General features: G+C 51.6%; 2 protein-coding genes and 2 long non-coding RNA genes across 10 annotated transcripts in view; 2 read left to right on the top strand and 2 right to left on the bottom strand.

Annotated features, from left to right (window-relative positions):
* MRPL37 (mitochondrial ribosomal protein L37) overlaps positions 1–11,587 on the top strand; it is a 51,860-nt gene extending 40,273 nt beyond the window's left edge. Inside the window, exons 6-7 of one of the 2 annotated variants that reach the window (XM_021096592.2) lie at positions 9,290–9,493; positions 11,419–11,587. In XM_021096592.2, the coding sequence (XP_020952251.2) occupies positions 9,290–9,493; positions 11,419–11,496 (282 nt within the window). In that variant the 3' untranslated portion in view covers positions 11,497–11,587. Of the gene's footprint in view, positions 1–9,289 lie in introns of both variants that reach the window. The other variant, XM_084965015.1, reaches the window with a different exon arrangement.
* On the bottom strand, positions 11,130–21,791 carry LOC146402955 (uncharacterized). The gene is made up of 2 exons (XR_014808260.1): positions 21,653–21,791; positions 11,130–11,294 (listed from the first exon to the last, which is right to left on the bottom strand). It is a non-coding gene; the product is annotated as an uncharacterized LOC146402955 (long non-coding RNA).
* On the top strand, positions 13,766–22,047 carry LOC110261227 (uncharacterized). 3 transcript variants are annotated; one of them, XR_014808241.1, is made up of 5 exons: positions 13,790–18,679; positions 18,848–20,052; positions 20,236–20,370; positions 21,231–21,665; positions 21,825–22,047. It is a non-coding gene; the product is annotated as an uncharacterized LOC110261227 (long non-coding RNA). The 3 variants fall into 3 exon arrangements; XR_014808239.1 differs by having other exon boundaries at positions 13,766–17,185; positions 17,911–20,052; positions 21,231–22,047; XR_002345185.2 differs by having other exon boundaries at positions 16,586–18,679; positions 21,231–22,047.
* The window catches only part of SSBP3 (single stranded DNA binding protein 3), a 169,918-nt gene continuing 167,581 nt past the window's right edge, over positions 21,990–24,326 (bottom strand). For all 4 annotated transcript variants that reach the window (XM_021096594.2, XM_021096596.2, XM_021096593.2 and 1 more), the window contains one exon: positions 21,990–23,714. In XM_021096594.2, the coding sequence (XP_020952253.1) occupies positions 23,685–23,714 (30 nt within the window). In that variant the 3' untranslated portion in view covers positions 21,990–23,684. The remainder of the gene's footprint in view (positions 23,715–24,326) is intronic.

Here is a 24,326-nt window from a genome sequence, read left to right as displayed (position 1 = left end):
ACATCTTTTCATGTGTTTTTTGGCCATCTGTATGTCTTCTTTGGAGAACTGTCCATTTAGATCTTCTGCCCATTTTTCGATGGGGTCGTTTGTTTTTTTTGGTATTGAGCGGTAGGAGGTGTTTATAAATTTTGGAGATTAATCCCTTGTCAGTCGCTTCATTTGCAAAGATTTTCTCCCATTCTGTGGGTTGTCTTTTTGTTTTGTATAGGGTTTCCTTTGCTGTGCAGAAACTTTTAAGTTTAATTAGGTCTCATTTGTTTATTTTTGTTTTTACTGTCATCACTCTAAGAGGTGGATCTGAGAAGATGTTGCTGTTGCTTATGTCAGAGTGTTTGGCCTGTTTTCCTCTAAGAGTTTTATAGTATCTGGTCTTGTATTTAGGTCTTTAATCCATTTGGAGTTTATTTTTGAGTATGGTGTTAGGGAGTGTTCTAATTTCATTCTTGTCCATGTGGCTGTCCAGTTTTCCCAGCACCACTTACTGAACAGGCTGTCTTTTCTCCATTGCATATTTTTGCCTCCTTTGTCGTAGATGAGTTGCCTGTAGGTGCGCGGGTTTAATTCTGGGCTTTCTATCCTGTTCCACTGATGTACATTTCTGTCTTTGTGCCAGCACCGTATGGTTTTGATGACTGTTGCTTTGTAGTATAGTCTGAAGTCAGGAGGCCTGATACCTCCAGCTCCGTTTGTCTTTTTCAGGATGTCTTTGGCTCTTCTGGGTCTTTTGTGCTTCCAAACAAATGTTAAAATATTTTGTTCAAGTTCTGTGAAACATGTCCTTGGTAATTTGGTAGTGATTGCATTGAATCTGTAGATTGCCTTGGGTAGCATACTCATTTTGATGATAATATTGACTCTTCCAATCCAAGAGCATGGTATGTCTTTCCATCTGTTTGTGTCATCTTTGATTTCTTTCATCAGTGTCTTATTATTTTCAGAGTACAGGTCTTTTGTCTCTTTAGGTAAGTTTACTCTTAGGTATTTATTCTTTTGGATGTGATGGTAAATGGGATTGCTTCCCTAATTTCTCTTTCTGATCTTTCATTGTTAGTGTATAGAAATGCTGTCGATTTCTGTGTATTAATTTTGTATCCTGCCACTTTGCCAAATTCCTGGATGAGCTCTAACAGTTTACTGGTAGTCTTAGGATTCTCTAGTATAGTATCATGTCATCTGCAAATAGTGATAGTTTTACTTCTTCCTTTCCTGTTTGGATTCCTTTTATTTCTTTTACTTCTCTGATTGCTGTGGCTAGGACTTCCAAAACTACGTTGAAGAGTAGGGGCGAGAGCGGACATCCTTGTCTTGTTCCTGATCTCAGTGGGAATTCTTGCAGTTTTTCACCATTGAGAATGATGTTTGCTGTGTGTTTGTCATATATGGCCTTTATCATGTTGAGGTAGGTTCCCTCTGTGCCCACTTTCTGAAGGGTTTTTATCAGAAATGGGTGTTGGATTTTATCAAAGCTTTTCCACGTCTATTGAGAGGATCATTTGGTTTTTATTCCTTAGTTTGTTAATGTGGTGCATCACACTGATGGGTTTGTGGATAATGAGGAACTCTTGCATCCCTGGGATAAATCCCACTTGATCATGATGTACAACCCTTTTAATGTATTGTTGGATGCGGTTTGCTAGTATTTTGTTGAGGATTTTTGCATCAGTGTTCATCAGTGAAATTGGCCTGTAGTTTTCTTTTTTTGTGGTATCTTCATCTGGTTTTGGTATCAGGGTGATGGTGGCCTCATAAAATGAGTTTGAGAGTATTCCTTCCTCTGCAGTTTTTTGAAATATTTTCAGAAGGAGAGGTGTTAGTTCTTCTCTAAATGTTTGGTAGAATTTGCCTGTGAAGCCATCTGGTCCTGGACTTTCATTTGTTGGAAGTTTTTTGTGGTTTTTTTTTGGTCTTTTTGCCTTTTCTAGGGCTGCTTCCCATGGCATATGGAGGTTCCCAGGCTAGGGGTCTAATTGGAGCTGTAGTCTCCAGCCTACACCAGAGCCGCAGCAGTCTGGGATCTGAGCCTTGTCTGCAACCTACACCACAGCTCACGGCAATGCCATATCCTTAACCCACTGAGCAAGGCCAGGGATCAAACCCGCAACTCATGGTTCCTAGTCAGATTTGTTAACCACTGAGCCACAGTGGGAACTCCCTTGTTGGAAGTTTTTTAATCACAGTTTCAATTTCAGTTCTCGTGATTGGTCCGTTCATCTTTTCTATTTCATCTAGGTTTAGTCTTGGAAGATTGTACTTTTCTAAGAATTTGTCAATTTCTTCTAGATTTTCCATTTTATTGGCGTATAGTTGTATATTGTAGTTTCTTAAGATCCTTTGTATTTCTGTGGTGTCTGTTGTTATTTCTCCTTTTTCATTTCTAATTTTATTGAGTCCTCTCTTTTTCTTGATAAGTGTCGCTAAGGGTTTATCAATTTTGTTCATCTTCTCAAAGAACCAGCGTTTTGTTTCATTCATCTTTCCTATGGTTTTCTTTGTTTCTATTTCATTGATTTCTGCTCTGATCTTTGATTTCTTTCCTTCTACTAACTTTAGGTCTGGTCTGTTCTTCTCTCTTGAGCTGCTTTAGATGTAGAGTTAGCTTGTTTATTTGAGCTTTTTCTTGTTTGCTGAGGTGGGCTTATATTGCTATAATCTTTCCTCTTAGAACAGCTTTTGCTGCATCCAGTAGGTTTTGGAGTGTTGTATCTTTGTTGTCATTTGCTTCTAGGTATTTTTTAATTTCCTCTGATTTCTTCAGTGATCCATTGGTTGTTTAGTAGCATGTTGTTTAGTCTCCATGTGTTTGTGTTTTTTGCAGATTTTTTCTTGTTGTTGATTTCCAGTCATATAGCATTGTGGTTGGAAAAGATGCTTGATATGATTTCAATTTTCTTAAAGTTACCGAGGTTGAATTTGTAGCCCAGGATGTGATCAATCTTAGAGAATGTTCCATGTGCACTTGAGAAGAATGTGTATTCTGTTGTTTTTGGATGGAATGTCCTTCCCTTAAAATATTCTTCATTTTAAAGTCTATTTTGTCTGATGTCAGTATTGCTACTCCAGCTTTCTTTTGATCCCCATTTGCATGGAATATTTTCTTCCATCTTTTCCCTTTCAATTTGTATGTTTCCCTAGAACTGAAGTGGGTCTCTTAAAGGCAGCATATATATGGGTCTTGTTTTTGTATCCATTCAGCCAGTCTGTGACTTTGGGTTAGGGAATTTATTTCATTTACATTTAAGGTAATTGTTGATATGTTTATTCTTATTGCCACTTCATAAATTGTTTTGGATTTTTGGGGGGAAGGTTTACCCCCTTCTTCTCTTGTTCTTGTCTCTTGTGGCTTGATGACTATCTTTAGCGTTGTGCTTGGATTGCTTTTTCTTATTTCTGTGTGTATCTATTGTAGATTTTTGGTTTGCAGTTACCATGAAGTTTTGATCCTAGAGTCATAAGATGTTTTAAGTTGTTGGTTTCTTAACTGTAAGTGCATCTCCAGCTTCCTGCAGTTGTACCCTCTTCTCAGGATTTCTGGGTTTGGTAGTGTATTTGTGTGTGGATGATTTCCTACTTTTACTATATGTATGCCTTTACTGGTGAGACTTGTCATTTATAATATTTTTGTGTCTAGTTATGGCCTTGCTATTTTTGCTTTTTTTTAACCCACACCGTATGGAGGTTCCTAGCTAGGGGTCGAATCAGAGTTACTGCTGCTGGCCTGTATTCGAGCTGTGTCCGCAACGTATACCACAGCTCATGGCAATGCTGGATCCCCAACCCACTGAGCAAGGCCAGGGGTTGAACCGACATCCTCATGGATACTAGTTGAATTTGTTTCCACTGCACCACAACAGGAGTTTTTAGGTGTGGCCTTTTCTTTTCCACCTAGAGAAGATCCTTTAGTATTTGTTGTAAAGCTGGTTTAGTGGTGCTGAATTCTCTTAGCTTTTGCTTGTCTGTAAAACTTTTGATTTCTCCGTCACATGTGAATGAGAGCCTTGCTGGGTAGAGTGATCTTGGTTGGAAAATTTTTCCCTTTCATCATTTTAAGTGTATTGTGCCACTCCCTTCTGGCCTGCAGAGTTTCTGTGGAAAAATCAGCTGAAAATCTTATGGGGGTTCCCTTGTATGTTATTTGCTTCTTTTCCCTAGCTGCTTTCAATATTTTCTCTTTGTCTTTTTTTTGTTTGGTTGGTTGGTTGTTTTATGGCTGCACCTCTGGCATTTGGAGGTTCCCAGGCTAGGGCTTGCATTGCAGCTGTAGCTGCTGGTCTGTACCATAGCCACTGCTACACAGGATCGAGCTGCATCTGTGATGTACACCACAGCTCATGGCAACGCCGCATCCTTAACCTACTGAGCAAGGTCAGGGATCGAATCTGAATCCTTATGGATGCTAGTCAGATTCATTAACCACTGAGCCACAGCAGGAACTCCTTCTCTTTGTCTTTTTTTTTATTATTTTTTTAAATTTATTACATTTATAATTGTACTCTTTGTCTTTAATTCTGGTCGGTTTGATTAATATTGTTCCTCCTTGGGTTTAATTTATATAGTACTTGATGTGCTTCGTGGATTTGAGTGAGCGATTCCTTTTCTGTGTTAGGGAAGTTTTCAGCTATTATTTCTTCAGATACTTCCTCTGGCCCTTTCTCTCTCCCTTCTTCTGGCACCTGTATAATACGAATGTTGGTGCATTTAATGTTGTTCCAGAGTTCTCTTAGACTGCCTTCATTTCTTTTTTTTTAGGGCTGCACCTGAGTCATATGGAGGTTCCCAGGCTAGGGGTCTAATCAGAGCTGTAGCCACCAGCCTATACTGGAGCCTCAGCAATGCGGGATCCTTAACCCACTGATCAAGGCCAGGGATCAAACCCACAGCCTCATGGTTCCTAGTCGCATTCACTAACCACTGAGCCACAATGAGAACTCCCTGCCTTCATTTCTTTTCAATGTTTTTTCTCTTTTCTGTTCTGTGTCAGAAATTTCTCCTGGTCTGTCTTCCACCTCACTTGTTCGCTCTTCTGCCTCCTGTATTCTGCTGTTGGTTGCTTCTAGTGAATTTTTTATTTCAGTTATTGTATGTTGCATCTCTGCTTGCTTAATCTTTAAATCTTCGATTTCTTTGCTCAGTGTTTCTTGTAATTTATCTCTCCTTGCCTCCAGTTTGTTTCCAAGGTCTTGAATCCTCCGTACTGTCATTAGTCTGAAGTCTTTCTCATGGGAGGTTAGTAACCTCCAGATCACTTAGCTGTTTTTCTGTGTTTTTTTTTTTTCTTGTTCTCTTATCTGAGTCATAATTCTCTGCCTCTTCATTTTGTGTAGGTTTTTGGTGTGGTCTGCTTATTGCAGACAGTAGGGTTGTAGCGTCTCTTGCTTCTGATGTCTGCCCTCCTTGTGGCTAAAGTTGCTATGGGGGCTTGGTGCAGGCTCCCTGATGGGAGGCGCTGGTGCTTGCCCACTGGTAGGTGGAGCTGATTCTTATTCCTCTGTCTGGGGGGAATGTGTCTCTGGGTGTGATTAGAGTTGGCTGTGTGCCGGCGGTGGGGGGGGGGGGTGTCTCTAGGCAGCCTGTTTGCTGGTGGGTGGGGCTGTGTTCCCACCAGGTCTGTCGTTTGGTCTGGGGCCTCTCAGCCCTGATAGGTGTGGCTAGATGTTTCCAAATTGGCCACCTCCAGAGGAGTTCACATTGATGGTTATTCCCCTGAGACCTTTGCCTCCAATGTCCTTCCCCTACAACGAGCCACAGTCATGCCCTGTTTTCCCAGGAGCTCCTCCAAGAACCTTAGGCAGGACTCACTCAGATGTCTCTGGAGTCTCTGCTTTGTCCTGGGACCCAGTGCGCATGAAAGCCTGTGTGTGTCTTTCAAGAGTAGAGCGTCTCATTTCCCCCATTCCTGTGGAGCTCCTGTGTACAAGCCCTGCTAGCTCTGAATGCCAAATGCTCCTCTTTCTGATGCTAGATCTCCTGACATGGGGCTTGGAACACTCATTCCTGTCAGCGAACCCATATATATTGCAGCCTAACTGCAGAGATAGTTATTTTCCTGTGTATGGGCCACTGACCCATCAGGTATGGGATTGCTTGTTTCTCGTAATCGCCCCTCTTACAGTCTCCAGTGTGGCCTCCTCTCTTTCTTCTGGTGAACGATATCTTTTTTGATAGTCTCCAGTGTATTTTGTTGAAGTTTGTTGCTTTTATGTGAGAAGGTGTGCCCCAGTCCTGGGTCTGGGTAGGTTTTTGAGACCTGATGTCAGGTTCCCATGTCTTGGTTAAAGCCAAGGCCATCCTGGAGGAGTGGTGACATTCAGAATGTTTTCTTCCCCACCTTACTTGGTCTATGAACCAGGTGGGGTTGGGGCAGTGTGATAGCTTATTGGGATAGGGAGTAGAATGGACCTTTCCTATATGGAACATCTGCATCCAGACATTTAATTAGGGCTCTTTATATCAGTGGTTGTCAGAATATGGTCCTGGATTAGCAGCATGACTGTCATCTTGGAACTTGTTGGAAATGCAGATTCTCAGATCCACCCCAGGCCTAGTGCGTCAGAAACTGGCATTGGCGCCTGCGGTTAGTTTTTTAACAAGACCTCCAGCTGACAGTGGGACAAGCTCAAGTTTGAAAGCCATTTCACTGAAATTGGAAAACCATTTCATTTTGTAGTCCTTGTTGGAACCCCCTGTGGCAGATGCTATTAGCTTCATTTTACCAACGAAGAAACTGAGGCTCAGTAACTTTCCCAAGGTCACATAGCTGAGGTTAGCAGCTGTCACATCTTTATGTGATTTTGTCTTTCCAGTCCTCGGAAGGTTGTCCCATTATTTTGACAGTATACTTTCAGAAAGACTAGCTAAATTCCCCAAGATCCCACAGCTAATGAATGGAGAAGCAAGCATTGGAGGCCTGATCCCCTCAGCTTCAAACGACATGCTGCCTCCTGACTCTGGGGCAGGAGAGGGAGGCAGAGAGAGTCACACGCCAGGTCCCAGGCCTGCAGGCTCATTGTAGCATCTGTGCCAGCAGAGCATCGGTAGCAACACTGTCACTAATTGCCACCCAGTTGAGTAGAGAGGAGGCCTCCCCCACCCCCTCCAGGTACAAATTATTCCTGGGGATGTGGAGTTGAGCAATTATGGGAAGAGCTTCTGTGTAAAAGGTAAAATTGCTGAGAAATTTATGTACTACCTGCAGTTTTATTGATCTGTAGAGGGAGATAAGAGTCAATACAGAATTCTCAGCTAACACTTAGAGGTACTTTTCCTTTTATTTATTTCTCATGCAGCTAAGAACAGGTATTTCTAAGGCCAACAGTCCCAACGTGGCCCACACTGAGGTCTGACATTAGCTATTCCTAATGTCAAATTCAGCCCAGGAGCGGTGCACGTAGGCTGCATCTTTGAATCAAGGATGCTTTGCTTCATGAAGCCTGCCTTTTGGGTCTTTGTCCAATAGGTAGCAGTCACCAAACTGGACTCCTGCACCGTCTCAGGGTGAACATACGATTTGTTATCCAGACTGGTGTACTGTTGTGTCAGAGGTGCTACTATCAGATACAGTAGATGTAAACCAGAACAGGAAGATTTAAATGATTTAATAGCCTGGGGTCTGATCCTGGCTCATGCTTCATTGGGTAACTTCGAGCAAGTTACACTACCACCTCTCTGAATCTCAGTTTCATCCTCTGTTAAGTGGGAATATACTTGTGGATTTATGAAATTAGAGGTGACTCTGTAACACTGGCATGATGCCTGGCTCATGAGAGGCCTTAGTAAATGGTTGCTAGTATTATCACTGTTACCAAGTGTCACTCGCCGAAAGAGATAATTAGCAAATGTGTTGACCCATGAAAGCCCGATGCTGACACTCAAGAATCTGACACAAACTCAGAGTCGCATTGAGAGCCTGGAGACCAGGTGAGGTGCACCTGCCTACAGGCTTAGGGTGTTCCAAGATGCCCTGCCCCGAGGAGTAAAGGAAGGCGGCTGGAAAGTTGCGCCGTCTAGCCCTAGCCAGTGAGCGTTCAGACAGATCACAGCCTCACCCAGTCTGTTTCCCCCTCCGTCAAGTGGAGTGATAGCTGAATGGGGTTATAGATATGAAATGCATTGACCCTCCCGGTCAACATTTGAGAGATGACGTGGTTGTCACCATCAGGTAACGCCATGAGTTTGAGGGATTTCCCATCATTAACTGCCCAGCTCGTGTTTCTGTGCCGTGCAGCTTTCCCAGCAATCCCCTCTGAGTGGTAGGAATTGTTACTTCAACGTGTTCAAGTTGAAGAGCTGGCACCCTGGGGCCACAAGGCATCTGAGGCCTGACAGATCCAGGCTGGGTGTGGCTGAAAAGGCCTGGCCCTGGACGGTGGCCTGAACTCTCCATTCTGTTTTGATTGTCCTGTGGGGCAACCATTAAATGGGGATGGAGGTTTGTTTTAAAGGCCAGAACCAGGGAGTTCCTGATGTGGCACATTGGAAACCAATCCAACTAGTATCCACGAGGATGCAGGTTTGATGCCTGGCCTCACTCGGTGGGGGATCCGACATTGCCGTGAGCTGTGGTGTAGGTTGTAGATGCGGCTCGGATCCCAAGTTGCTTTGACTGTGGTATAGGCCAGCAGCTGTAGCTCCAATCCGACCCCTAGCCTGGGAACTTAAGCATGCTGTGGGCGTGGCCCTAAAAAGCAAAAAAATAAAGGTCAGAACCAGACATTGCCTGGTTTGAGCTGTTTCTTTCACCCCACCATTTCTTTCTTTCTTTTGAGTTGAAGCATAGTTCATTTATAGTATTGTTAATTTCAGGTGTATAGGAAATTGATTCAGTCATACATACCTATGTACCTTTTTTTTTTTAGGTGCTTTTCCTTTATATGTTATTACAAAATACTGAATATATTTCCCTATGCTGTACAGTAGGGCCTTGTGGTTATCTATTTTATATATAGTTGTATGTGTTAATCCCAAACCCCTAATTTGTTGCCCACTGCCCATTGCTGTTTTGCTTATTTGTTTCATTTGCTTTTCAGGGCCACAGGTGTGGCATATGGAGGTTCCCAGGCTAGAGCTCCAGCTGCCAGCCTGTTCCACAGCCACAGCACTGCAGGATCCTAGCCACGTCTGCGACCTACTCCATAGCTCGCAGCAACGCCCTGGTCCTTAACCCACTGAGTGGGGCCAGGGATTAAACCTGCATCCCCATGGATCCTAGTCGAGCTCGTTACTGCTGAGCCACAGTGGGAACGCCATCCCCTAATTTCTGATTTGTCTTATTGTCCCCTGTTCCTCTCAGAACGACTCTAAGGTTTTGGAGCAGCCGGTCGTTGTGCAGAGTGTGGGTACTGATGGACGTCTCTTCCAGTTTCTGGTGCTACAACTGAACACCACAGATCTGGCCTCTGATGAGGGCGTCAAGAATCTAGCCTGGGTGGACTCAGACCAGCTCCTCTATCAGCATTTTTGGTGTCTCCCCGTGATCAAGAAGAAGGTGGTTGTGGTAAGTCCAGCCATTTCCAGCCCAGTGATTGGACCAGAGCCGGGATTCTTCCTCCCCAGAGTGAGCCTGGGTTGGGGTTGAAGGGATGCTGTGAGCGGGCCCCTGGCCTTAGGAACCAAATGCTCTGGATTTCTGCCTGGAGGGCTACTTCAGCTCTGCCCACCGCCTAGAATTGTGCCTTCCACCCCGGGCCCCGCCCAGCTCCTCACCCTGCCTCCCACGTCCCTCTGTGCCACTCACTCTCCAGTGTGCACCACTGCCTGAGCAGCTCAGGATCCTAGTGGCTGCTGCTCCTCCTACATAGGGGGCTGCTTCTTGCTCCCTCCTCTCCAACCAGCCCCAGCCACTGTCCCCCTTTTCTCTTTATCTGGTCGTTCTCTGCCATTCCAGGCTTAGCATAAAGACCCACCATCCCACTCCCAGCCTTGTTCAGGTGCTGCGGGCAGGCTGGGTTCCCTGGTCACAGCATAGTCCTGCTGCTCTTCTCGGGTGAGATGTTTGTTTTCCACCTCCTTCAGACAGAGCCCTGAGCTCCTGAAGGCCAGGCCGTGAGCGGGTACGTTCATTCATTTTCTTCCGCAGATAGGGAATTCCTCCTGTGGCACTGTCACCACTGCACCTCCAGTGCTCGGCTGACGCAGACCAGGCCTATTTTCTGTGCATTGGGCAGTGACAGTATCTAAATAGATTCATAATATCATCTCAGGCAGTGATAAGCACTCTGAAGAGACGAAGCAGGGTTGGGGTGAAAGAGAAGGGGGCAGGTGCTGGGTCCGTGGCTGACTAGCCATGTCCCACACAGTCGATTTGGTTAAGTGGAGTTGTTGAACCTTTGAGCGTTGTTAGTTGAATAATAAAGACGGTTGTGGTATCTGTTGATGTTGTTACCCCCTCAGTGTGCCTCCCAGCCTGGGCCCTTCTCTTTGGCCCCAGACACCACTCAGCATCCCTCCCTGTGTGGCCACCCCAGCCACTGCCACGTCTGAGCTGTGCTCTGCTTCTCCCCTTCCTGCCTTCAGGTCCTCGTCTTTGCACCTGTCCCTTCCGGAATCGTACCTGAGTGCCAGGCCTGTCCCGGTTTGGTCACTCCTTACCTGTCTTCTTCCACCCACTGCACCTCCACCAGCACGGCCCCAGGCGCCGCCAGCCTCGCCCTCACACCTTCCCCCTTAGCTCGTGCCTCTGGACCAGCACACATGCTGATCTGTCCTTGTCTCCTTCCTGCTTGCTTTCTGGCCCATTCTGCTTCCCTTTGAGACTCATTCGTGCATGATCTCGTCCATGGATGGAAGTCAGTTACTTGTTTTCTCCTCTGCTTTCTTAGCGTCTTTTTCCCACTTCTGTTCTGAGGCCTGTCGCCTTTCATTGTCACTATTCGTACACCTGACTATAAGCTCTCAAGGGCGGAAACTAGAGTCAGGTCACTTCCAGGTTGCTGACACTGGGCACAGCCTTGATACAAAGTGCCTGAGAAGTGTGTGGAATGGGTGAGGGATTATTGTCCCTGGGAATTAAAAGGGGCAGGAGTTCCCTGGTTGCTCTGTGAGTTAAGGATCTGGAATTGCCACTGCTGTGGCAATTGGTTCTAGCCCTGGCCTATGATGCCACTGGAGCTGCCAAAAAAAAAAAGTGGGGGTGGGGGTAGCAATAGAACATTTATTGGTGGTGGTTGAGGTGATGGGGATTAGGGATCAGGGCACTGTCAACAGTCAGTCAGGCTGCAAGGTGCTGGGATGCTTCATATCTTCCTCTCTTGCCCAGCCCCTTGGCATCTCTTGGCACCAGCTCCTCGGTGCTCCTCCTTGGTTGTGAGAGAAAGAAACAGTTATTATCCAGGCACTTAGGATTTACATAAAACCAACCTTTGTTTTAATTGCTGCCATTAAACCTAGTTGCAAGATCCTAATGGGCTGTGTTCTTTCCAGGAACCTGTTGGGCCGATTGGTTTCCAGCCAGAGACATTCAGGAAGTTTCTAGCTCTGTATCTGCATGGTGCCGTGTGAGCCAAGGACCACTCCGAGGGCTGGAGCCCCTGAGCCGCAGTGCTCCTTTGGCTGCTGGTGGACTTGCAGACAATAAAGAGCCTTTCTGGTGCGCTGGAGCCTATGCTTATTGTGAGGGTGTCGTCGGGAGGGGCATCCACAGTCTCAAGCAGGCCCCTGCCACGAGCCTGACGCCGCACAAGGGCCAGCCCTAGAGCCTGACAGCCCCACCTTAAGCCCCGCTGTGTCCGTGACCCGTCTTGTGACTTTAGATAAGAATCTGCATCTCTCCGAGTTTCGATTTTTTCATCCTAAACTTGTGGCGAATATGACCTACCTTGTTTTAAAGACTGCAGATTATGTAGTGTCTGCCTCGTGTTGGGTGCTCTGTGACGGTGGCTAGGTTCTATGGGATTATTTAAATTGGGGACACATTCCACCACAGCTGCAGAAAGTCAGGATGGAATGTTGACTGTAGATTTCTCACTAGCGTCCTGGTTAGTGGACCGACTACATCCCTGGGCCAGCTGTTCAGATAACATCAGGTCCTGCTCTGGACCAGGCAGCTTAGCCACACACAGCCTTTGCAAGGTAAATGTATTCCCACGTTCAAGAAAACGCTGAGTGCCTCCCTTGTGCCAGGCACTGTTCTGGGCTCTGTGGGAGCAGGTGCGGAGAGGGTAAGGAGAGGCTAAAGGTCATAGAGCTGGTGTGGGGTCAGCTCCCCCAGGGAGCACTGAGAGGGAGATGGACGGGTGGAAACTCGAGGATCGGCACCCGGTGGCCGAGGACCTGACCTCAGGAAGTTGGCGCCTGAGGCCCTGGCCCACTCCCAGCTCCGTGGGCGCCCTGGAGCAGAGTTGTCCCCAGCAGGGGCGAGATGCCGAGCCTTTCTAGGAATACCAATGACCTGTCACCAGTGGCCGATGACACTGCTCCCAATGCAGGAGAGACCTTGGGTGAGGTGGCTTTTTGGGCTGAGGGCAATTCCCAAGGGACTTTGCTGCACGCAGTCAATGGGGATACTTCCTGCTGTAGGAGGATGGCTCTGAAGAGAGGTGCTGGAGCCCACGTCACCTCCGTAAATGACAGTGCTGCCTCCCAAGTTGTGCTCCCTCCAATTTACAAGGCAGGTTTTAGGCTGGGTGGGGGCAGCAGGACGGGTTACCAGGAAGAGGAGGGCTGGGGCTGCTGGTGGTGTGTGTGGAAGGTTTATTGGGGCAGGTGGTGGGCGTGTGAAAGCAGGGAGGCCCAGAGGGACCTGGTGCTTTGGGGAGTGGTTGGAAATGGGGGTGCAGTAGGGTTGGGATGAGGCTGGAAAGGCCAGCTCTCAGGGGGCCTTGAAAGCCAGGCAATTAAGGCTTCCCACTATATATATAAGCTGTCACCCTACCCAAGGCAGCCCCAGTCTTTTACCCTAAAGGTAGCTACAACCTAGAACTTTTTTTTTTTTTTTTTTGGTCTTTTTGCTATTTCTTGGGCCGCTCCCGTGGCATATGGAGTTTCCCAGGCTAGGGGTCTAATCGGAGCTGTAGCTGCCAGCCTATGCCAGAGCCACAGCAACTCGGGATCCGAGCCGCGTCTGCAACCTACACCACAGCTCATGGCAACGCCAGATCGTTAACCCGCTGAGCAAGGGCAGGGATCGAACCTGAAACCTCATGGTTCCTAGTCGGATTCGTTAACCACTGCACCACGACGGGAACTCCCAACGTAGAGCTTTTGTTTGTGTTTTTAGGGCCACACCCTCGGCACATGGAAGTAGCCAGGCTAGGAGTCAATTCGGAGCTGCAGCTGCCAGCCTATACCACAGCCACAGCAACGCCAGATCTGAGCTATGTCTGCGACCTACACCACAGCTCACGGCAATGCTGGATCGATCCTTAACCCACTGAGCGAGGCCATGGATCAAACAGGCATCCTCATGGATATGAGTTGGGTTTGTTACCACTGAGCCACAGTGGGAACTCCTAGAGTTTCTTACATCGCACTGTTAAAATGATAATCAGGATGCATGTATGTACATCACTTGGCGTCACCCTATTTATAGACTCTTGTACACCTGCCTTTCTTCACCTAATACCTTGGGATCACAGGATCTTGCCTGGTCAGCACATTTGAGCTACGCTGTCCTTTTGAGCAGCCGCATTAATATCTACCGATGGCCATTTGGGTTCTTTCTAGTCGTTAGCTATTACAAATAATGCTGCAGCGAGCGTCTTGTTCACGTATCTTAGAGGACTTCTGCCAGCACAGCCATTGGATAAATTCCTAGCAGAGTTGCTGAGTCAGAGGGCTCTTTTTAAGAACACTTATGGGCGTGTGGAGGACGAGTTGGCAGGGCCACTGTACAGAGTCCAGCTGGAGGCCATGGCAGTAATTCTTGGGTGAGTGATGGTGGTGGCTTGGAGCCAGGCTGAGGGGGCAGAAGCCCCCAGAGGCGCGGCGGGAGAGCAGAGAGAGAGGGGAAGCGAGCCCGAGTTGAGCCTGTGGGTCGGAGGCTGTGAGGAAACGGCCGTCAGTGATGACCTTGCAGCTTGAGGCCTGGCCTGCAAAGAGGCCAGTATTGCAGGGCAGGCCTTGGCCCTCGTCCCAGAACCTGGAGTGAGGACAACCCTCGTGGCTGGCCTTGGCCTGTCCCCCTGGGCCGTGGAGCTGAGCTGTGGAGCTTGGCACCCGCTCTTCTCTCTTTAAGTGCTTTGCAGCTGGTCTGTCTGCAAGTTGAGGCTGGCAGAACTGGTGTTTCTTGCCCCCCCTCTTTTTTTTTTGCTTTTTAGGGCTGCACCCTCAGCATATGGAGGTTCTCGGGCTGGAGTCTAATCCGAGCTGCAGCCACCGGCCTACGCCAGAGTCATGTCAATGCAGGATCCGAGCCGCATCTGAGACCTACACACCGAAGCTCACCGCAATGCTGAGTCCTTAACCCACTGAGCAAGGCCAGGAATCAAACCCACATCCTCATAGATGCTAGTCAGGTTTGTAACCTGCTGAGCCACGATAGGAACTCCAGGACTGGTGTTTCTGTGCTCCCCGTGCAGGTGAGGAGCCTGAGGCCCAGACCTCATGGGGTAGTGTGAAGAGCGGGGAAGGTCGCATGTGATGACAGCTGCCCCCTCCACTTCCCCAAATCCCCAAATCCCACCTGCCTCATCCTCACCACCCTCTTACCTCCCTTTCTTCTAAACTCAGGGAGGGAGGAAATAGGGGATGATGTTAAGGCGTTATTTGGCCTCAGGAACAGACTACCGAGCACCCACCTAGTTAGAGTGAGTCTGGGGGAAGGAAGCAGGACTGTGAGAGGAGGGGGTACACTGGTCTAAAAATTGTACCAGAGGAACTCAGATTGTTGCCACACCTGCGCCTGTGGATGTTCCCAGGTCAGGGATCGAACCTGAGCTACAGTTGCAGGCTGCACCACAGCTGCAGCAATGCCAGGTCCTTAACCCATGCCACCACGTGGGAACTTCCTAGGGACTTGGATTTTTAAGCAACATGCATTTGGAACCAATGTTTTGACACTGGCTTTGAGCACATGTGAACACTCTCTCATTTTGTCTTTGTCTTGGAGTTCTGGCTGTGGCGCAGCAAAATTGGCGGGATTTTGGGGGCACTAGCACTAGGACACGGGTTTGATCTCCAGCCTGACACAGTGGGTTAAAGTCCTGTGTTGCTGCGGCTGTGGCTTAGATTGCACCTGTGGCTCAGATCTGATCCCTGGCCCAGGAACTCCATGTGCTACGGGGCAGCCAAAAAGGGGGAAAATGTCCTTTTCAATTTTTTAATTTTTTTAAATCTGCACCTGTGGCATATGGAAGTTCTAGGGCAAGGGGTCAAATCAGAGCTGTAGCTGCCAGCCTACACCAGAGCCACACGGGATCTGAGCCGCATCTGTAACCTATACCACAGCTTCTTCACAGCAATACCAGATCCTTAGCCCACTGAGCGGGGCCAGGGATCGAACCCGTGTCCTCACGGATGCTAGTCGGGTTCGTTTCCACCGAGCCACGATGCGGACGCCAGGTGTCTTGTTGATCCATTAGAAAGTTCTCAGATCATTCCCAGCAGGTGTCAGAGGACCGGAGCAACACCATTTCTAAGAGTCCCCTGGTGCAGTTTCCACTCAGATGCTGGGTCTCCTCATGTGCAAAGTGGGGATAAAGCCCCACATCCCCCTCGGATTCGGCCCACTTTCGGATTACCAGCTGCATTTGATCAGGAGGTTTCCAGTAGGTGCAACTGGAAAAGCCCCGTGGAGAGGTGAGGTTACTTTGGGGCGCCTTTACGCTGTGGGTCCTTTCCCAAGCCGGCTCTGGCTGGGTGCTTGACAGACGCTCTGCCCCTCAGCCGCAGGCCCAAGGCTGGCACGGGAGCAGGCGGGGGTCACCTCAGGCTTCAGACAGCATCGCCTTGCTTCGTCTTTGGCTTCGGGAGAAAGCATGTGTGGGACGTGAGGGTCTGACCCTCCTCCCCTGGACGTGAAACACAGTCCCCGTGACTCAGGGGGCCTGGCTGCCACAAGACGCCCCCGCTCCAGGGCCCTTCTCCCCAGGGATGTCGGGGAGCCTCCAGCAACTCCCAGGGCGCACGCCTCGGCTCAGGGCCCGAGTTCCCAACCACTTGCCTCACTCATCTCACAAGTGTCCCTGAGCGTCTGGCCTGTGGCAGGTGTGCCGCAAGGCCCTGGGTGAGCAGTGAGCTCAACAAGGTCCCTGCTGTCTCCGAGGGGACATCCCAGTGTCAGAGGACGCGCAGGAAAATGTTCCCGGGAGCGGACTCAGGTGGAAGCTCACTGGGGAGCAGCCCGCAGAGACCTGCGAGCAGGTGAGGGGGGCATGGCTGAAGCCCTGCGGACCCTGCAGAGAGCCTGGAGCCGGGGCCCCTTCGGAGTTGTCCCGAATGGAGGCGAAGCGTGGGGCCCTGAGGTCCACACCGGGCACTGGCCACCAGCCTCAGCCGGGGCGGAGGTGAAACCGTGGGAGAGGCAGTTCCCTGGGGCCCAGGGCTGTGCCCAGGCAGGGATGCAGTGTGAGCCGTCAACTACTGGGGACGGGGTGTGGCCCGCACAGGGCGAGGCCTCAGGGGGAGGGGACATTTGAGTGGACACCGAGGTGTGGGGGGCAGGCTGGGAAGACAGCGGGGGACAATGCCGCAGCTCTGGGATGGGTGTAGGGTTGGTGCGTCTGTGGAAGAGCGAGGAGGCAAGGGAGCGCCCGATGGAGCTCGGGCTCCAGCACCAGGACCCCTGGCAGCCTGCCCCTCCCCGCTGCGCTCCCGGAACTGGGTCTGGCGGAAGGAATTAAAGGCACAGGCGAGCAGCGTCTACGGAGACATCCTTTAAAGGTGACGGAGCAGGCAAAAGCTAAGAGGGACTCTGAGGTCAGTGTGAGTTTGCTCTAATCCTAGTTCTGCTCCTGAGAAGGGGCTTATTTATCGTCCCCTCTGCCCTTGACCTGAAACCCCAGGTACGTACCCCCTCATGCCATACATGCCCGCACCTATACTTCCCTCAGCTGGCTTACACACGTCCAGTGATGGGGAGCTTACTACCTCCATGCCAGCCTCTCATTCTGTGACAGGAGGAATGTCTTTCTATAGTTCCAATGCCAGAGTCCCAGCTCTGCCCTCCATCCATTCTCAGTCAGGGGGGTTGCTCCGTAGAAATTCTTTTAGTTTTTTTGCCTTTCAGGGCCACACCTACGGCACATGGAGAGTTCCAGGCTAGGGGTCAAATCGGAGCTGCAGCCATTGGCCTACACCACAGCCACAGCAACTCAGCATCTGAGCTGTGTCTGCGCAAGGCCAAGAATCGAACACGGCCTCATGGGTACCAGACAGGTTCGTAACCCACTGGGCCACAGTGAGAACTCCCTATCCAAAAGAGATTTGAAGATGGAAATTACAGGCATTAAAGCCCATAGCCCCCTGTCTGCCTCCCACTGACCTTCTAACCCATGACACTCAAGCCACAGCTTACTTGGGCCACCTGCCGCAGGCCATATCACAGGGCAGGGCCAAGGACAGCAGGGTAGAGGGGCCAGCCTCTCACGTGTCGGCCTCTGCCTTCCTTATTGCCATATGGGATCAGCCTGTTCCATGCCAGACACTCTGGTCACAGCTCCTCATACCTAAAGCCTGTATCCAGGGGGTGGGCTTTCGTCCAGGGCAAGAGACGAGCCTGACCAGAGCAGCATAGCCCCCCTGGCTTTCTGCCACCCACCCCACAGCACACACACACACACAGGTCCCCTCATCCTTAGCTGGGCCAAAATGGAACAATAGGCCAGGCATGGGGACTGAGCCCTGAGGTTCCCTGCCACAGACCTGCTCTAGGAGAGTCCCACCGTTCAGCCCCGCCCCCCTTTTCTTTAATTTTTAGTTTTTATTTTATTTTTTGTCTTTTTGTCTTTTCTAGGGTTGCTCCTGCGGCATATGGAGGTTCCCAGGCTAGGAGTCCAATGGGAGCTGTAGCTGCCGGCCTATGCCAAAGCCACAGCAACGTGGGATCCAAGCCATATCTGCGACCCACACCACAGCTCACGGCAACGCCAGATCCTTAACCCACTGAGTGAGGCCAGGGACCGAACCCGCAACCTCATGGTTCCTAGTCAGATTCGTTAACCACTGAGCCACGACGGGAACTCCCAGCCCCCTTTCTAAGTACCTCGTGTGTGCCAGGCCTCGTGCTCGGAGCCAGAGATGCCAAACAGGGTCCTCCCCAGAGCTCGTAGTTTGCGGTGGGCAATGACAGAGCTGTGAGTCTCCTCTGGATCCAAAAAGGCCACCTCTTTCCCCAAGCTGTGCACCTACGCACAGGTGACGGCACGCAGTGGGCACGCGTGCAGGGGTGACTGTTCAACAAATCGCCATGAACTCTGTGAATGCTCGCTAAGCACAGGCCAGGCCCCAGGCCTTGTGCTGGGTGATGGCAGGACAAAGGACACGCAGACACGGTCCCAGTCTGATGGGACACTGAGCCATCACAGCACAGGGGCCGTGGGGGCCCAGAGAAGGCCTCACCCTTGGCCCAGAAGACTTCCTGAAAGAAGGTCCCTTTGCGCTGGATTCTAAAGGACAAACAGGCGCCGGGGAGAGGGAACAGCGGGAACAAAGGCCCAGGGGCAGCGAGGCCTCGGGTGCTGCACAACTGGAGCGTGAAGCGCTGAGGAAGAGAACAAGCCGGAGCGGCCTGCGGGGTCGGAGGGAGGTGAGGACTGTGCCCCGGGGCCCGGGCGGCACACGCACCCCTCCCCCAGCCCCAAGCTTCCCACACCGACTCCGGGGCACCTCGCCCCCCCTCGCTTCTCTGCCTCCTTCGCTGGTTCCTCCTGTTCCCCAGGGCCAGCCCTCTGCCCCTTCTCCATCCGCTCTCCAGACCATCTCCTGGCTTCAAAGAGCAGCTGAATCCGAGCAGCTGAATCGAGCTCTGTTTCGAGCCCAGTCCTGCCTGCTTGACGTCTTTACCTGGATGCGGAGCAAGCATCTCATGGAGCATCACCTCATCCGCTCATCCCACAGCCTGCCCCGCCTCAGAGAAGGGCAGCTCCAGCCTCCGGGTGTTTTGCTCACTTCTGTAATCATGCAGGGCCTGGTGCCCCATACTTGCAGGAAGGGACAGAAGGGAGAGTTTTCAGGATGCTCAGAAGTGAGATCTCTGAGGCGTTGGAAGGGCTGAGGAGGAGGCAGGAAACCGAACATCCAGGTAACAGATGCCAAGGACTTGGGCCCCCCTGGCACCAGGGATGGAGTGGGAAGTGCCAGTGTGGGCAGAATGGACCCTTGTTCTGGCCTTTTGTTTCCTGCGCCCGTGCCCAATGAGCCCAGGGCAAGAGTCGGGCACATCTGCGTCTCGCCCTTTCTCCTGCCCTGCCCAGCCCTGTCCCAGCCCCGGGCACCCCAGCTCCACTCAGTTCAGGGCAGAGCCCTTGCAGAAGCAGGGGATGTGCTCTGGGCTCTGGCCCCTGAGTCTGAGAAATCCTCAAGGGACAGGGAGCAGAGGCTTGGGGTGGGGCGATCCCCAGGGTCACCCCCAGACCATGAAGCTGAACGCCCCGGCCAAGCCCAAGCTGGAGTCCTGCTCTGCTCTGTGCCTTGGCCCTCGCTGACTGCCCACCCTGCATGCCTCCAACCTCTTCCTGCCCTCGGCCAGACCCTGCTGGCATCAGCTGGTTTGCTCAAGGCTCTCAGTGCCCAGCCAGAAGGGACAGGGCGGGCGGTCTCTAGCTAGGTCAGCTTTTCCTGACTCAGGCCTGGCCCTCAGACTGTCAGGCCCCTTGGCTAAGGCCTTGTGGGCAGTGATGACCTGTGGGAAAGCAGCTGCCAGGCTGGGACCCGGCCCGTCTGCTTCCGCCCGTTTCAGCGATGGGCTAAAGCCCTTCTCCATGAAAGAGGAGGAATGACAGCTGCCTTCTGCCTCTCACTCTGGGGCCCTCTCCTGGCTGCACAACTGGGTCTGGCCTGGCCCTGTTCTTGATCAGCCTGCGCAGGGCAGGGAGGCGAATGCGCTCTGGGGACAGGAGCCTGACCTCTCCTCAAAGATCTGCCGAGAAGGCCAACCCTGAACCAGCCCTCACCACGGCTGTGAGTGCGGTGAAGGCAACCCTGGGGGTGCTGGGGGCCAGAGGCAGAGGGGTGCCCGTAGGGGCACGCGCTGTTCTCACCCCCCAGTAGAGGGGGGCAGTGCGGCGCAGGGCAGGCTCTCATTACAGGCTGGGGGGCCTTCCTTTCTGCAAGGGCCCCTGTGACCTGGGTTTCTCTCCCCAGGCCTCTGCTCCCACCTGCCCCGGGGTCCTGCTCCAGGGAACTATGGAGGTTCGACGGTCATCCCTGCCTCATCCATGGCCCGGCGCTGGCCCGGCACACGACAGTTGCTCAGAGCTCTTCAAAGTGTGCGTGCAGGTCAGTCCCAGCCTGAGCCTCCTCATCTGTCCGACAGTGACGTGTGTCCAGTAGCTCAGAGGTGGGAAGATCCTACAAACTTGGTCCTGGGGCGGGAAGGGCGAATGGCATCTTCTCAACCCTGCCACTCCCATCGCACCGTTGAGACTCGCCCCGAGTCACACCACCACCAAGAGCGAACGCTGCTGCTCGTACTACTTAAAGGCACTGTTCTAACACTTTCCAAATGTAACACCTTCGTAACCACCACACACGGGGAAACTGTCATCCCCATTTTATGGAAGAGGAAACTGAGGACAGAGGTAAGAACTAACTTGCCCATGGCCACACGATAAGCCGCAGTAAAGGCAGGATCTCGAACTGGTCCCTTCAGCCTTGCAAAGGTGGGCTGAGGCCATGCTCGGACACTGCGTTTCCCACCCCTTGTCTGCAGGCCTGGATGAGGGACCCAGAGCTCCAGGGAAGCGGAAAGCGCTACTGCTTTTTTTTTCTTCTTCAGGGCTGCACCCACAGCATGTGGAGGTTCCCAGGCTAGGCGTCCAATGGGACCTGTAGCCGCCGGCCTACGCCACAGACACAGCAATGGGGGATCCAAGCCGTGTCTGCGAACTACACCACAGCTTACGGCAAGGCCGGATCCTTAAGCCACTGAGCGAGGCCAGGGATCGAACCCGCAACCTCATGGTTCCCAGTCGGATTCGTTAAGCACTGAGCCACGACGGGAACTCCTACTTTCTAAATGTTGATCAAATTGGAATCCACTGCTGCTGAACTACCCCCGTCCTCACTAGTTCTTGCCTAGACAGCGGCTGAGACCGAGTCTCCCTACGTGTGTCCAGGCCCACCCAACTATCTTCCAGGACGCAGCCTGTACCATCTTCTGAGTCAAGTCCAGGAGTTCCCGTTGCGCCTCAGTGGTGACGAACCTGACTAGTATCCATGAGGACCCAAGTTCGATCCCTGGTCTTGCTCCGTGGGTTAATGATCTGGCGTGGCTGTGGCGTAGGCCGCCAGTTGCAGCTGTGATTCAACACCTAGCCTGGGAACTTCCATATGCAGCAGGTGCGGCCTAAAAAAAAAACAAAGAAAAGAAAAAGAAAATTCAAGTCCAACTGTGCTACTCTTCAAATTCTCCAAGGACTCTCTCCTGTCTCGGAGATGAAAAAGTAAAACCCAGCCTCCCTGGTCCCGCTCCCCATGATCTGTGAAGCAAACTCCCCCAACAGAAGAAAAGCAGAGCCCGGCTGCAGCCCACGGGCCACCCCAGCCGCTGCTGACTCACCACTGAAAACGCAGTAAGTACATCGGGAACCTGCTCCTGCTTCCAAAAAATACCTTCTGACAAACCAAAATGCATTTGCAAGATGAGAGACCGAAAGTGCTTCTCAGAATGCTCCCGACTATCTGAAGGAGACAGCGTCCTCCCCCCGCCCCCTCTCCCCAACTCTCCCCAGAAAACGCAGGATTCACATGCCCAGCAAAGGCAGGCTGAGGCCGGAAACGCACAACAAAACCTTGTGATGCACCCAGAACAACAAGTCTGCCCAACCCGTCGCCTGGCCTTTTGTCATCAGTGTAATAAACTCCGACCCACGTTCCCCAAACAGGTCAGGAAGGGCTGCGGAAAAAAGATGTCCCTTTAATAAAACGTTATCAACATATATCGTACACAAACTACAATGTATCATAATTACTTTTTTTTTTTCTCTCTTAATTCAGAACCAGACTACAAGGTAAGAAAAAACACAGAAACAGCTACAATGTTCCCAATAATCCGCACAAGGTCTTTTTTCAGGCAGATGATATCTCACATAATATGATATACATGGATGGGGGGAGGGGGGAAAACAAAGACCAGCTACGGGGGGAGGGGCGGCGGGCGTCAATGTACAAAGAATTGGGGTGTCTTCAGGGCCAGACACAGAGGTTCCGATGGGGGGTGGTGAGGTGACGGCGGCCACGAGTCACCCCTCCTGGGAGGGGACAGGCTCTACTGTCGAGTGTGTCGGTTTTTGAAAATAAAAACAGGACCAGAAACAGCACGTCGGTTTGGTTGTGGGTGTCCCCGCCCCGACCCCCCGCCGCTATTCCGAAGTCTTTCCGTCCAGTTCCAAGCATCTACAGAGCAATTCTGGTCAATATCCCACCTCGGAGAAAGAATCAAGAGAAAAAACCCCAAGCAACCCCCCCCTCCAGCCCTACGCTGTCCGCACGCACGAGGACGATGCGAGGGGTGAGCCCACGGGGGGGCACGGTCTCCACGTCCCAGGTCATAGCCATCCTGCCGGGGGCCGCCCGCCCCGCTCCGCTCCGCTCCGGGCCACCGTCCCGCTGGCAGGATTCTCACTGGGAAGACGGGGCTGAGGGGGGGCCAAGGAGGGGGCGGGAGGCGGGGTGCAGAGAGGTCCCGGAGAGAGAGGAAGCAGTCCTGGGAGCACAGTGCCGGCCACTGGGTCACAGCGCGCGTCTCCGCCGGGACGGGATCCTGAAAGTGGTGGGCGGCCCCTCCAGCCACACACTGGGGGGGGGGGGGGGGGCAGGGTCCAAGTTGTGCAGCTGCTGTTGCCACCTCGCAGGGAGGGCACCAAGCAAAGACGGAGCAGGTTCCCCGCCCCTCCCTTGCCCGTCAGCACAAAGCCAAAAACGGCCAGCGGAAAAGGGTGACTCTTTTCTTTCCAAAAAAGGCCTTTTGAAAGAAACCACCGATTGTAAACTGCCCAGTTTATTATAATAATTACGGTTTTAGATGGCTACAAAGGTGAGATCTCACACCTAGACTAGCTTTCCTGGTGGAAGGGCTTGGGTACAGACAGACAAAAGGGCTTGGATTTTTTTTTGTCCTTTTTTCTTTTTCTTTTTTTTTTTTTTTTTTAAGAAGAAAGCAAAGAGGTTGATTGGGATGGGGTGGGGGGAGGCTTGCTCGAAGCTTCCATTTAAAAAAATTTTTTCCCCCAAAAAAACCCCCCGAAAATAAAAAAAATCCCAACAACGGTAAAACCCCAAACAAAAACAACAAAAAAGTGTCATGTACATTAACGGTCCTTTTGGGAAAAGGCAAGGGGGAGGGATTTTTCTGGTGATTGACCTGAAATACATTTTTGAGTTTTGTCCTTCATGTTTTACGGAATAAAAAGTTCAGCCTTTTTATTGCATGAAAACTAAAACTGGGACGGGGGGCGGGGAGGGGTGGGGGGAGCGGGAGGCGCCCCTCCCCCAGCTCCTGGGTAACGACACCTCACTTCTTCTTGCATAACTTCTGGCATCTTCCCGCCTGTAATGCCGGCTCTCGCAGCGTCTCGGAGAAGAGGAGGGGGTCACACACTCATCGTCATGCTTGGAGAATACTGCGAGGGGGAAGCAGAGAAGGGGGCGCGTGAGGGCCGGGCTGTGACAGCCTCACAAGGCTGGGGGTGGCGAGAGGCCCAGGACGGCCCTGGGGGGGGCCGGGGGCCTGTCCCCCCCAACCCCCTTCTCTTCCCCCATCGCTCTTTTCCAGGTGGAGAAGCAGCAGCCCTGCCCTCCCTCCACGGGGCCTCGGACTGCAGAGACCGGGGGTCTCCAGAGCCAGAGCCCAGTGAGTGCCTTGGGGTGGGGGGAGCTGGCCTGCGGTTCTCAGCAGCCCCTTCACCAGGGCGTTGTTGTTTCTTCGGGTGAGATTGTAAACAGAAGCCCAGCATGAAAGAGGAGATGGCCCGCTCTGCGGCCCCGGGACCCTGGAAGTCCATGAACCTTCTTCCCCCAGGACAGGGAGAAACAGACCCTTGGCGACAATGACCGCTGGGCCAGAGGGCCGCCCCCCCCCCCCGCCCCCGCCCCTGAGCAGGACCCAGCCCAGAGCTTTTGCAGCCACATCTGCTTAATTAGCACTGGAGGCACCTCCAGGCACGGTGGTCAGCGCCACGGGGGGGGGGGGGGGGGGGAGGGTGGGGTGGGCTCTGCACTTTGTGTGCAAAACC

Source organism: Sus scrofa, chromosome 6, assembly GCF_054392235.1.
Source record: "Sus scrofa isolate SSC_HxYL_T2T_F1_AM1 chromosome 6, Sscrofa_HxYL_maternal_Yorkshire_Landrace_v2.0, whole genome shotgun sequence".
Classification (NCBI taxonomy): Eukaryota; Metazoa; Chordata; class Mammalia; order Artiodactyla; family Suidae; genus Sus; species Sus scrofa.
The sequence above is the reverse complement of the archived record's forward strand: the minus strand, read 5'-3'. Positions and strand labels throughout refer to the sequence as shown.